The following is a 12,169-nucleotide window of genomic DNA, read 5'->3' on the forward strand; positions in this document are numbered from 1 at the left end:
AGTAAGGCCAACACCAAAAGTAGTCAGTTTAGAAGTGCTTCTTTGTAGAACATTCCTGAAGCAGCCAAACCCTTCTAAATAAGAAAGCATGCAAGGTGTGCTCATGCCCCGAACCCTGTGCCTCCTAGGGTAGACTGCAACTCACCGTGATCCTTAAGGAACACAGTGGTCATACTGACCATAATAGTGTACTGAAGCAGAGATAAAATTATGAAAGACCCATATGCTTCCTAATTAAGAAAACCACAACACAACATTCAGTGCCATTTAAAAAACATCAAGCAATCACTTGTTATAAATTTGCCCCCAGCCATTTTAACATTTGAATTTTACAGAACTGGTGCAAGCAGCATTAATTCTCTAAATTATTAGCTTTTGCAGAATTAATGGTTTGAGTTTTAATTATTCATTTTCAGGAAATCACAGCAACTGATTCTGCAAATCTGTAGAAAAAAAAACATGCAATGTAGCGTGGAATCCATATTAATCTGATAGCTGAGAATCAGCAACTGGACAACCTGTCTATTAAGCATGGTAGTTAAAAGCCTCATCTTGGATTCTGCAAGTCTAAAGAAACTTGGAATATGGTGCGTTTTCATGCTGATCTGGGCCTTAATGTCACCTTGGTATCGCCTACCACTGGAACATCTCATTTAGTCTTGTCAAGCGTGTTTTACAGTTATTATTAAGTCAAAACTACACCGATAGCTCAACTTCAGAACGCAATCTACAGGTCAGGAGATAGACAACTCTGCCAAAAATAATTTGCAGTTAAGTTTATTAAATAAGAATTTAAGGACATAAATTAATTTGGCTTTAACTCACTTCACTTGAGAGAAGACAGTCTGGCCTTGAGATCAAGGCGGTGGGAACCGATGGGTTTTGCTTCAAAGGCAGAGCCACCTGGGTTGGTGGAGGGATGCTGAGCAGTGGATGCTGGGAAGGAAAGTCTAGTGTCCCAGACAGCTTTGCGTGAGTTGTGGATTGCCCTTTCACCAAATGTTTATGAACTCAATCAAAAGCCTACATGTAGCTCAAGACATGGAGTAAGACAACCCCAAAAAACAAGCTCAAGATTTCATTTCTCCTGGTAAAAATGTACCAGTCCGATGGGTCAGGCAGCCAAGACAGTTGTGAAGGCAAAGCATCGGTACAGAAGAAACTTGATAACCTACAGTTTCGTCGTACAAGACCAGGCCAGCATCTGCAGAAGATTAACAGCCTTCTGCATTTAGGGAACAGATTGCATTTCAGGTTGCATTTACCCTACCAATAACAATAAAGAAATTCAGAACAATAAACTGTAAAATATGATCTCAATTCCTAAGCAAAAACTGAGGAAATCTGAAATGGACACAGGAGCAAAGTCCATACCAGTTATGTGATGAAGTGAGAAACATTTACATTACATCTATTCTAAACTTTTGCACTCGATCGAAAGAGTATCAAAACAGCTCTTTTATACTGCGAGGCACAGCCAGCTATTGATTAATGCAAACACTTGCAGCTGTGCTGGTGGTTCGATTGAAGCTCCTGATCACCCCAATCAGCATCAAGTTAATGCAATTTACACCCTCTGCCTTTTCATTTCAGCTCTTGCTATTTGCCCATTCTTCTTGTCATCACTTCTGCTTACATTATTTCCCAGGCTCATTTTCTCCTTCAGTCCTCAATTATTTCTGAAGCTCCAAAATGGCTCAACTAACAAAATCTAACATTCAGTAGAGTTGTAGTCCTATTGCATGGAGGTCATCTGTTAACATAAAGGCTGCAACCTTTGCTGACTCTGTCTTGCAATTTTGTTCAAACTATTTCTGCTGCATAGCTCACAATGATGAGATCTATTATTGAGATCTCAGAAAGGTGACGCTGGGCTGGAAAATGACTTCATACGGGTCTAGATTGAGCCAAGAATGAGAGACATCACATCAGATTAGGTTCACAAGTTTAACAAGTTTTAAAATGATCAGATGCAGAGAATGTTTCAAGATTCGAGAAACACATTGTTTTGGCAAAAAATCAGAACTTGTCAAAAACACCAGGGCTACAGGATGCTTACCTGTATATACAACAACATTGATGTGTTAACTTGTCCAAATGCACTTTCAAATGGCAGAAAAAATCTTATGCAAATCCAAAACTTTGGGAAGGACAACTGGACAATTTCAAATTTTCTCAGTGCTACTGTGGGCTTCACCCAAAAGATAGTTTTCTTGCAGGAAGGGCTAGGCAACGCAAATTATCCTCCCCCTCAAACCTGCGGAACGAAGATTAACAGGCGAAAGGTTGTGGGCAGTAGCAGCCTTTCATCTCACATTATGAGTTTAACATGGGCCATGCGAAAGTGTGCTCGATTTTAACAGCATCTGACTTGTCTCTGGCAGATTCCTACACCTCACTCCCACCAGCCTTCATTTTACTCCTTTTGAGCTCTGCACAATTCTCAGTCCCTGCCCATTCTTCCACACAACAAGGTTCCTTTTGGCCGTCATTTAAATTAGCTCTGCTCAGAGCGTTTTTTCAATTTGGATTTAAAAACATCCTCGCCCCCTTACCTTAGGGCACAACTTACTTAATGCTCAGCCAGAACAGAATTAAATCCATTTCAATTCTGTTTTCTTTTGCCCTTCTTTTTTCTGTGTGGGTTGTCTGTTCCTCTTTAAAATGGAGATAAGGTAGATAAGGGGAGGGATAAGGTACAGAGCATGGTTTTTCATAGCATATGTACATTGGAAATCCCCATTCTTACCATTGTGTTACCTGCAGCATCTCTAGATTGGTTTCTAAGAAGACCGAAAACCGAATTTAATAAATTTCAGCACATACCATGGAGTGTTAGAAAAAAGTGAAATTTTCCAAAAGAAAATTCAAATTATTTATTTTGAAGGCAAAATGGGGAAAAATGATTAGAAAAACAGCTCATTACATGACAAGTCCCAAATCACGATGTACTGTACAGGAATCCTCACATTTAATTCACCATCAAGACCAACTCCTCTTTCCCTACTTTCCAGTTTCAGTCCTGCGTTTCCCAATCTAAGTGTGCTTAATTTAAGTCAACAAAGGGGTGAATACTCAATAGAAAACACAGTTACGGGACCCTGTGTTGAAAGGTCTGCAGTACTACCAGTCTGCAATAGCTAGAAAGCAGTCAGTTGTAGGTTTCCATCAAAGCACTAATGGAAACTGGTCTGAACTGGCAGCTGTTTTCAATATTTGCTGAATGCCAGTGAGAGTAAATCTGTAGAAAAGGTAGGCTGGTCATCCAAACCAGTTCAATTTTAGTTATTTTTCTGGCAAGTCCAACAGGGCCACGAAATCTACCAGGAAAAGATCTGTTGTTTTCGGAGCGCCGTGTCGTGCAGAAGCTGAACAGCACTTGCAGTGTTCTGGTTGACAGGTATCAGGGACTGCCTGGAAACTAGTCAATTCTGAATGGCACTTTATAATTCATGGGCGGATTAAAGGCAATGGCAAGAGAGTAGTACTAACCGATAAAACTATATCTCATCCTGGAGTCATTCATTTCCATTCGCTGTGCAAGCTGACGCTGTAGGAATACATAGATTCTTTTTGCCTTGTTTAAGATGAGCATAGGTGTTATCCCCACGAATCGTTTTTTTGAAGTACGCATACTGTAGTAGAACATATTTTATTGACTAGCTGGTTGAATGATTTACATGCGAGACGTGAATACTACAGTCCTCTCTCAGGGAAGAACAGATGGAATGTTTTATGAAAAATTAAATTCCGAAAGGCTGAGGGCTGTAGAATTATGAAACGGGTCAGTGAGCCAGGGCTTTTTCTAATTGCCTTAGTCAATTTAAAGGTGGGCGCTGAGTGACGCCTGGGGCAATGCATCAGACAGATCAGGCCTTTGAGAATTACAAATGGGCAAATGTGAGAACACAAGGCTTTTGAACAGCCCCATGGAGCTGTACAGCAGTGTAGTACAGCAAGAACCGAAATGGTTTCTGTCATTTGTGGACAGGTATCCCAAAATCCCCCCCTCCCCCCTGACTGCAGTAGGAACCACAAAATTCAAATCATCCTATCCTCACAGCCTCCCTTATGCTGTAAGTTTCCACCCCCTCCCCCCAATTTGGGGTTAAAGCCCCATTCTCTTGAGGAGTCCTCAGCTGGGCTTGGTCAGCAGCTGTGAAGAGAATTCATATAGGTCCTTGTTGATTTTCTTCAGCGTCTTGACCTCCTCCTCCAGCTCGGCCACACGCACCTTGGTATTCTCGCCATCGCCGAACACCCTCTGCGGGAGACATGAGGGATGGAGGTGGACAGGGTCAGCACAGAGACCAGCAGAGCTCTGCGTCCTGACAAGGTCAGTTGTCTTAACTCATCCCCTGCCTGCGACACAATGTACTCCGAAATTCCACATGCAGACAATGTAGCTTTTGCAGTCTGTGCACGACATCCGGGATGAGACTGGCACCAGCCCTTCATGAACACAGTCAGAGAAGGTGTCAGCCTGAGGTCAACACTCTGCATTAAAAAAAAAAGAGCAAAGACCTTCCAACCATCTCCAAACTCCACACAGACAGCACCCCAGGTCTGGAATTGAACCTGGGGCTGGCCACTGTGCCGCCCAGAGCAAAAACGAATGCCGGTGATATTAAGTAAATTTGCCTGGTCTCTTTGTTATTTATTATTTTAAACGCAATTCAGGTTCGACCAGCCTGCAGAGACAGTTTTTTTTTTTGATGGAGCGAGGCTAATCCACTTAACACCACTTAACATTCGCCGGAGCAGAGAATCCTGCAGCATCTCTTTCGCCTGGCAGATAATATGCCCTCCATGACCCCACAAGACAGTCTATCAGTCTAATCCTCCCAAACACACAGCTGGAGCGGCAGGGAGAGTGCTGGCCAAGCAACAGAACATAGTCGGAGATGAACTATCTAAGAAAGACTGCAATGTTAATAACCCAGCTCTCTCAGGGCAAGGGAGAAAAAAAATCCAGCTTGGTTAAAGTAGGGATGGGCTATCCTGATCCTGGAGGCCAGTGTCATTTCAAGGCCAGTTCAAAGCACAGGCACCTGAAGAGCTGCTGGAAATTGTTTGAATGGTCCCATTAAGCCAATAACGAGCTGATTTAGATGAAGTCCTGAGCTAGAATGAAAACCTTCAGAAATACCAACCCTCCAGGACTAGGAAGGTCCAAGGTTTAAAGGATACAAAAGCTGTGCTTTATGCAGAACAACGGATCTTGAAATTCAGCTGCCCTGACGTATAACATAACAATGACAAATCACCACAACAACACAGAAAAACAATCACATCTGCTGGATTTTTCTTTGTGCTTCACTCGGACAACAATGGGAACACAGAGGGCTGGCTGACACTTAAACCACAGCTGCAGAAATTCATACAAAACTCCATCGGCCTCAAGGAAAGCAACGACAGGTTTCTATGTTGCTTAACATTTTCATACTTCCTTGGTGCTGGAGATTGCATCTGGTCATGTCATGAATTTGCTCTAAATAAAGCAAGCTTGTTTAAGAGCCTTCTAGTTCCATTATATGTAAGGTGAGTTTTGAGGGCTTTATTTCCTTGAAGAGGATATTAAAAGGATAGATGCAGGCCTAATAAGTGAATGTGCTTGCAGCCTGTCATTTCAAGTACCTATGTCCCTAGCAAAGGCATGTGATGTAACAGCAACAAATCTAACAGTGCTCTTGAAAAGTGAGCCATTACAGACTATTTAATGTTTAATAAGTAGGCTTGCCTGTGATGAATGTTTATTCCTCACCAAACTACTTAGAAATGCACATGAAATAAATGTCTTTTAAGCTGAATCTTTTTTATGACTGAAAAGAGACTTTTCAAGCAATACCGCTCAATAGAATTTAACAAATACAAATTATTAAAAGTAGCATGATTACAGCCTTCAGAACGTGGAGCGGACCTAAGCGCTGTCATCATGAACTTGCAGGGCTAGCAGGATGTGCTTCAGTGAGCAGGGGACCCAGCACTGAAAACGTCCCCAAGATAGGGACCCTTTGAGTCCAGTCTTGGAACACACATCTCACTTACCTTGTCTGTGATAGCACACATCATGGAGTATAGCTTTTCAGCCTTCTCCAGATAGGATTCTTCTGAGCCCTAAGATGGAGGAGAAATTGTTTAATAATCTGGGCTATTGCCATTTTGTTTGGCTTATCACCGACTTAATTCAGGAAACAATTTCTGTGCACTGGGGAGAAAGCCGGGGATCCCTTCTCATTATTCAACCCCCAGAATAAAGAGTCCCAACAAACCACACTAAGGTTTTCAACACTGAAGTCTTTAACAAGCCGCAGACATGCTAAAATAGCAATAAGGAGCCTCCGGGCACTGAAACGTTTCCTATCGATTCGAAAAGAAAACATAATAAAAAGAAATAAAGCCTAGGGAATAATAACAGGTCATCAATCACACTTTAATTTACATGAGCAAAAACCATAATGGCTTCATAAAGGCAGCTACGATCGCAGGTATAACTTTTTTATGGCATTGGCCTAAATATTCCTGTAATTTAGCTGGGATTGCCAAAGGACGCTGACAAAGCCCTTAGTTAGGATTTCAGAATGGGACAAAATTTATTGACCTGCCTTTTTTCTATACATGTTCCTGTGCGAAGAACTCGGTGTAGCTGAGGTAGCCATTTCGGTATTTGTTCCCTGTATTATTGTGTCTATTTCTTTTAGGCACATTGACGTTGATACATTGCTGAATCTGGAAGCTTGACTTTCTACAGCACAAGAACAATACTGTTCCAATCTGCCTCCAGTCATCCAGGGAGATACAAGTCAATTAGCAACTGTGTGGTGATTCTAAAAAAAAATGTATTAGCAGCATCAAATAAGTGAACAGGTCAAGACTCATTCCATGCTGAAAGGCAAAGAAAAGAAACACTATGTGTCGACTGTGAGCCTTCTTCAGGTATCTGTTCAGATACTGTTTCTTTTCTTTACCTTAAGTTTCAGCATCAAACCTTTCAGAACCTTTTCCTGTTCCTTTGCAGCCTACGCATGCTGACGCAGCTCCCTACTCACACGTCTTCAATCAAATGAGGAAACCGACTGAGACCTGTAAACTCAAGCAAGTGTCCCTGGAAAGACGGAACTCGTCTGGTGGCAGTTCAGAAGAGAAGAGGAAACTGGAGGCTGTTCCTGGTGAGCTCTTGATTGCTAAACTTCACAGTAAGTGTTCCAACGACTGTGTGCAACACCACATAAACGCAGCAATAATCCTTAACTAAAATTAAATCCCCATTTTGGAGCAGCTTAATTTGTGACTGTTCTGCTGCATGATCAGAGCAGCAATTTTTCAAATGCCCTTGGGCTGAATACAGGAATGCATTTTTTGTTGTTTTGTTTTTTAAATGTCTTCAGCAAATGAGCTTTCAGGAGACACGACAGTCCCTGGGGCACACAGATTAGCCTGCATGTACATAGCAAGCCTCTGGGAGAGGGACAAAGAGGAGTTCGCGCCTCCAGAAGGCAACTAGTGTGTGATTCAAAGAGAGAGGAGCATCAGTTTTTGGCAGCTGTGGCCTTTTGCCATTCTGAAATAGCCACCAGCGGTAGAAGACAGTATTTTAGCAGAGGGGATCTGAACATTTCTTGATTTTTTTGGAGAATGGATACATGGGGGAGAGCATGATGGCACACTGGTTAGTATCACTGGGTTCCTGGGGTCAACTCCGGACCTGGGGTGCTATCTGTGTGGAGTTTGTATGTTCTCCGCATGTTTACATGAGTTTCCTCTGCAGTCCAAAGACATATTGGCATGTTAATTGGCTTCAGGGAAAACTGGCCCTGGTGTTAGTGTGTCTGTGTCCGCCCTGCGATGGACTGGCGTCCTGTCCACGGCGTACCCCACCTTGTGCTCACTGCTTGCCTGAATAGGCTCCCCTGTAACAGATGGATGGATACATATGGAACCCATGTCCATACGTGAGCAAAACAATAGAAGTGGGGAACCTTAAAGTCTTCATACTGTTTAAGTATCCAGCCACATATTGGAGAAATCAGCATTAAGGCAGAACAGGTAGAGGCTCGCCATGTTAATCAAATGCCCATAGGCGTTATAAAGCACAACACTGTAGAAAAGTCCCTCTAAGCCCTTAACAAATGTTAATGCACCCTGTTTCAATGCTTTTATGCAATTTTTAAAGCCCATTAAAATAAATCTAATTGTAAAGGGTTTCTATGTGCTAAAATGCTGCTGGAATAGACAGCTCTTTGATGTTTTAGAGGCCTCAGTGGCAACTGCAGGAGGGGTGACGGTTGTTTTATTTAAAGGGCATCGAAGCGATGAGTCAGCAGACATCCCTACGATGCACCACGAGCACATGACTTCTAGAAAGTCAGGAGCCCAGCGGGGAAAAATGCTGCGTCATCCCTGCCCCAATAGCAAACTTGTGCCTGCCAACGGGAAAGCGATCCAGACGCGGGCTTGCGGCCCAGTGTAGATCTGCCGGCACTGGCCCACCTGAACAAAGAGGCAGTCCCAGCGCAGGGGCAGGTTTCAGGTATTACACCAGCACCCGCCCCAGTAGGGCAGACTGCCACTTTCGATCATGTGCGCTGTACCATTCACGCTGATGGCTGATTTGCGGCCCCCTGAGCAACCCTCACTGTCCTTCATCGACTGCCATGCAGTGAGTCAATGCCATTTTTGCTTTTTTTAAATGGTTTATAAATAAGCAGAAGTAATGCATGAGGATGATGCATGCATGGTTGAACAATATTTTAAAAAGCATGAAAGCCTGGGATAAACCCAACATGCGATGTACAGAGCCAAGCAGACCTGCTCACGGCAGACGCTTTGCTCATGCGGTCCAGGGAGCAGCTGCACTTTTAAAAGACTAAAAGATACCGTGACGCAAAATGACACACCTTGACAAAACAGCTCAAAGTGCATTTGTAAAATCTTTGTTTTTGCCTCTTCTAGACTTCTGAAATCATCACACAGGAAAACAACGGTCACCTATCAGGCCCTGTTTAATGAGATGGTCACTCAAACACTCATGAGCAACTGCTTATGATCCACAACACTTGTGCTCACAATGGCGGCACTGAGATTAATGAGGAAAGCCCGAGAAATCTTTCCCAGACCTGAGGGAGGGCCTGCTCTTAGCGATGAGGGACTCACCTGTGTGTGGAGCCCAAGGCGCAGGCTGACCCCCCCTGCCTCGGGACCCTCTCCCTGCTCTGTGGTGTTCAGGTGCCTACTGAAACGTGGCAGTGGGACGCTGGGCCGGCCGTCCGGGAGGAACATGTTGGCAGGGGCTGGCATGATGAAGGCATTGGTGACTGGCCCTGGGGCAATGAGCAGAAGAGAAGGTCACATCGGTCCGGATTTGTCCCCTGAGGGGAAGCCCGCACTGCAGTTAATGAGCCAAACCTGTCTGCTCACAGGGCATGACTGGGACCCCGGTACCAAAAACAAAATGAGAAATCGCAGATCGCTCATTTCTACGGTAGTGAAAAACAAGAGCAAACCGCAGCTGGGTTGAGATCTGACTAATAAGTAAGAATTTATAAAGGCCAGAGCTGAAAAAATGGTTTCAAGCAAGACCAGCATGTCATCCGTGTGGATGTGGTGCTGTAAACAGGAGCTGTAATTGTGAGTGAGGCTCTCGGTGGTGTATGTACTACAGCACTGAAGAAATGCAGGTCCACTAACATCACCATTCCAGGAAATCAGTGTTATGTTTTGGGACCCTTATCCCTGTCTGCTTTTAATGGTTTCTAGCATCAAAACGGAATGAGTTACATCACGAAGAAAAAATGAAAGCTGCAGAAATGTATTAAGTTTTACAGTATAATAAAAAGATGAATAGTTTACATAGTACTGAGTCACGCAGTTTTGGCCAGAGGTTCTATTTTATAAAGTCTACACCACCGGTTTAAGAAAAAGATGGCTAGGTTGTAAAAGCAGAAAATAAATCTTTGAGAATGCTTATTGGAATGTCTTTATAGGCAGTTTTTTTTATGTTTCAAAATTAGGAGCCGATTCTTCTTTGCAAACAAATGTGGTAAACTTAGTGGAGTGGAAAACTGCTTTATAAATATGGCCTAATGTATTCTACATATTTCTGGAGGCTGAAAAGGGGAGTCAAAGAGTGAGCTCCATCAACTTGGTCCTTGAGGCTGGAATAACATGTAAAAGTTCTCCTAACAGAACGTCTTTTCTAACATCTGTTTTCGAAGACCTCAGATTAGCACAGGGAGTATATTTAACTGCACATCTCTTTTAATCTTTTTTCAAGGTTTGGGTATTTATGATGGGCCCTGCTTGCTGATAAACCCTAACTTTCCATCAAATGATTTATAACCAGACCACAAATGTTATGAGCATATTGGCAAGATCTGATATTTCTAAACCTGCACACAGACAAGCATTTGGTAATTTACATGATCAGTCTCTTTATAATAGCTGGCTCTTGTCCACATTCTGGACTTAATTGTAAAAGGTGTCCTAAGCACTTAATGCCTGAAGCTTCCATTATGTTAAAGGAGAATGGCACCAGGCAGCTATATCACAGAAGATACAGGGCCCATTCAATAATGGTTCTGTCCCTGTAGAGATTAAGGAATAAATTCCAAAATCAACAGTAGTTCAGTCATGCAGACTAATTTCCATTAATGGTTACAGTGAATAACTAATCTTCCCACTTTTAGCGACATTTTCAGGAATAACATTGACAACCGTACAAAGTTTGCTGGAGTTTCAAAGAAGAAATTCAGTTTCCAGAAATAAGCTTCAGTCCTAATTTACAACTGGACTTAAATCAAAGCTACATTCAGTCAAGGACAACCTTGTGCAGACTTGATTCAGGTGTTTAAAATTTCTTGATAAAATGAAAGCAAAGAGATGCTTCAAACTTAACAAAAAAGAGGGGTAAAGAACAATAAATAAACTTAAATGCATGTCCATGTAGGGCAGAAAATAAGAGGAAACTTTTACACAGGAAGTTTTTACACAAAGGGCTGTGGGAGAATGGAACAAGCCACAGTGCCATGATGCTCATGTTGAACCCGAGACCCTGGAATCCTATAAGAACTGGACAGGTAGGATTCTCCAATCAGTAAGCTTAATTGGACAAACAACCAACCAAGCAAACCTGACCAAATGGCTGCCTCTTGTCTGTAACCATTCTGTAAGCATTAACTGTTTTTTCTCTGTCTTTACCCGTTTCAGTGGCAGGATATTTTAATATATTCAGTATACAGATATCATTAGCTCCAAGGGCTTTTGCAGGGAGTCAGTCAGCAAGTTGTCTGAGATGAAGAGACATTAAATTAGGTAAGATTAATTTAGTAAGATATTTTCTCTCTCCATGTTTGCACCACATACAACCAATTTCTGCCCAGCATCAATTCCTGTTCAGGTACTGGTCAGACACTGCATACAAAAATATAATGTTATTGTAAAATGCAGATTTCTCAGCTCCAAAGTGGGAAGGGCACTATTTTTCACTTTGTGAGTCAGTGGATTGATTGCATTATGCAGTAAAAAAAAAAGTCTTGGCTCAATCTACAAATTTCCTAATGTTTTAATTAAACTGCTCAAGCAAGCTCAGAACACAGTACCAAAAATAAACACTGACAAATGGGTTTAAGAAAAGTCAAAGAAAATGATCGTCTGTGCAAGATGGTGTAGGACGTTTTATGCATAATAATCTTTTGAATGCAAGCAAATATTGCATGGCTCTCCCCAGAATAATCACATTTCTTAATCTCTTTTCTTACAGGAGAATCTAACCGGCATCCACTACCATTCATCATTGTAGAACTTAATGACTGGATGCCCTAAAAAGGTTATTTGAAATCACTGAAAGAAACTTCTGCAAAGTGATGTCTTTAGGAAAACAACAACAACCAATTTTACTGTGTTACCTGCAAAGAAAGTCTTACCAAAAACTCAAAAGGAAGAGGAGAAACCCCTTTCCTTTTTTCAAAACAGACTTGCATGCTAAAAATCAGTTGTTTTTATAAACAGACAGCTTCTGTTAGGAAGGTGTCAGTGCCTTCTCTTCCTAGTCAGGACTGTAGATTTGTGATGCTCTTGCATGTGTGATGTAGTCATCTAACTGCAGCCTATTTGGACTTCACAGCCTCACTTGTGCTATTACTAGACCTGAACACAGTCTACTCTAGCAGGT

The 12,169-nt window shown here is 42.3% G+C and overlaps 1 protein-coding gene across 1 annotated transcript in view; it reads right to left on the bottom strand.

Annotated features, from left to right (window-relative positions):
* Positions 1-2,833: 2,833 nt before the first annotated feature.
* Positions 2,834-12,169, bottom strand: part of wdr18 (WD repeat domain 18) — a 54,187-nt gene continuing 44,851 nt past the window's right edge. Inside the window, exons 8-10 of the mRNA XM_088621666.1 lie at positions 9,154-9,320; positions 6,049-6,117; positions 2,834-4,264 (exon numbers count right to left, since the gene is read on the bottom strand). Of these exons, the coding sequence (XP_088477792.1) occupies positions 4,136-4,264; positions 6,049-6,117; positions 9,154-9,320 (365 nt within the window). The 3' untranslated portion in view covers positions 2,834-4,135. The remainder of the gene's footprint in view (positions 4,265-6,048; positions 6,118-9,153; positions 9,321-12,169) is intronic.

Source organism: Lepisosteus platostomus, chromosome 27 (assembly GCF_059453375.1).
Source record: "Lepisosteus platostomus isolate fLepPlt1 chromosome 27, fLepPlt1.hap1, whole genome shotgun sequence".
Classification (NCBI taxonomy): Eukaryota; Metazoa; Chordata; class Actinopteri; order Semionotiformes; family Lepisosteidae; genus Lepisosteus; species Lepisosteus platostomus.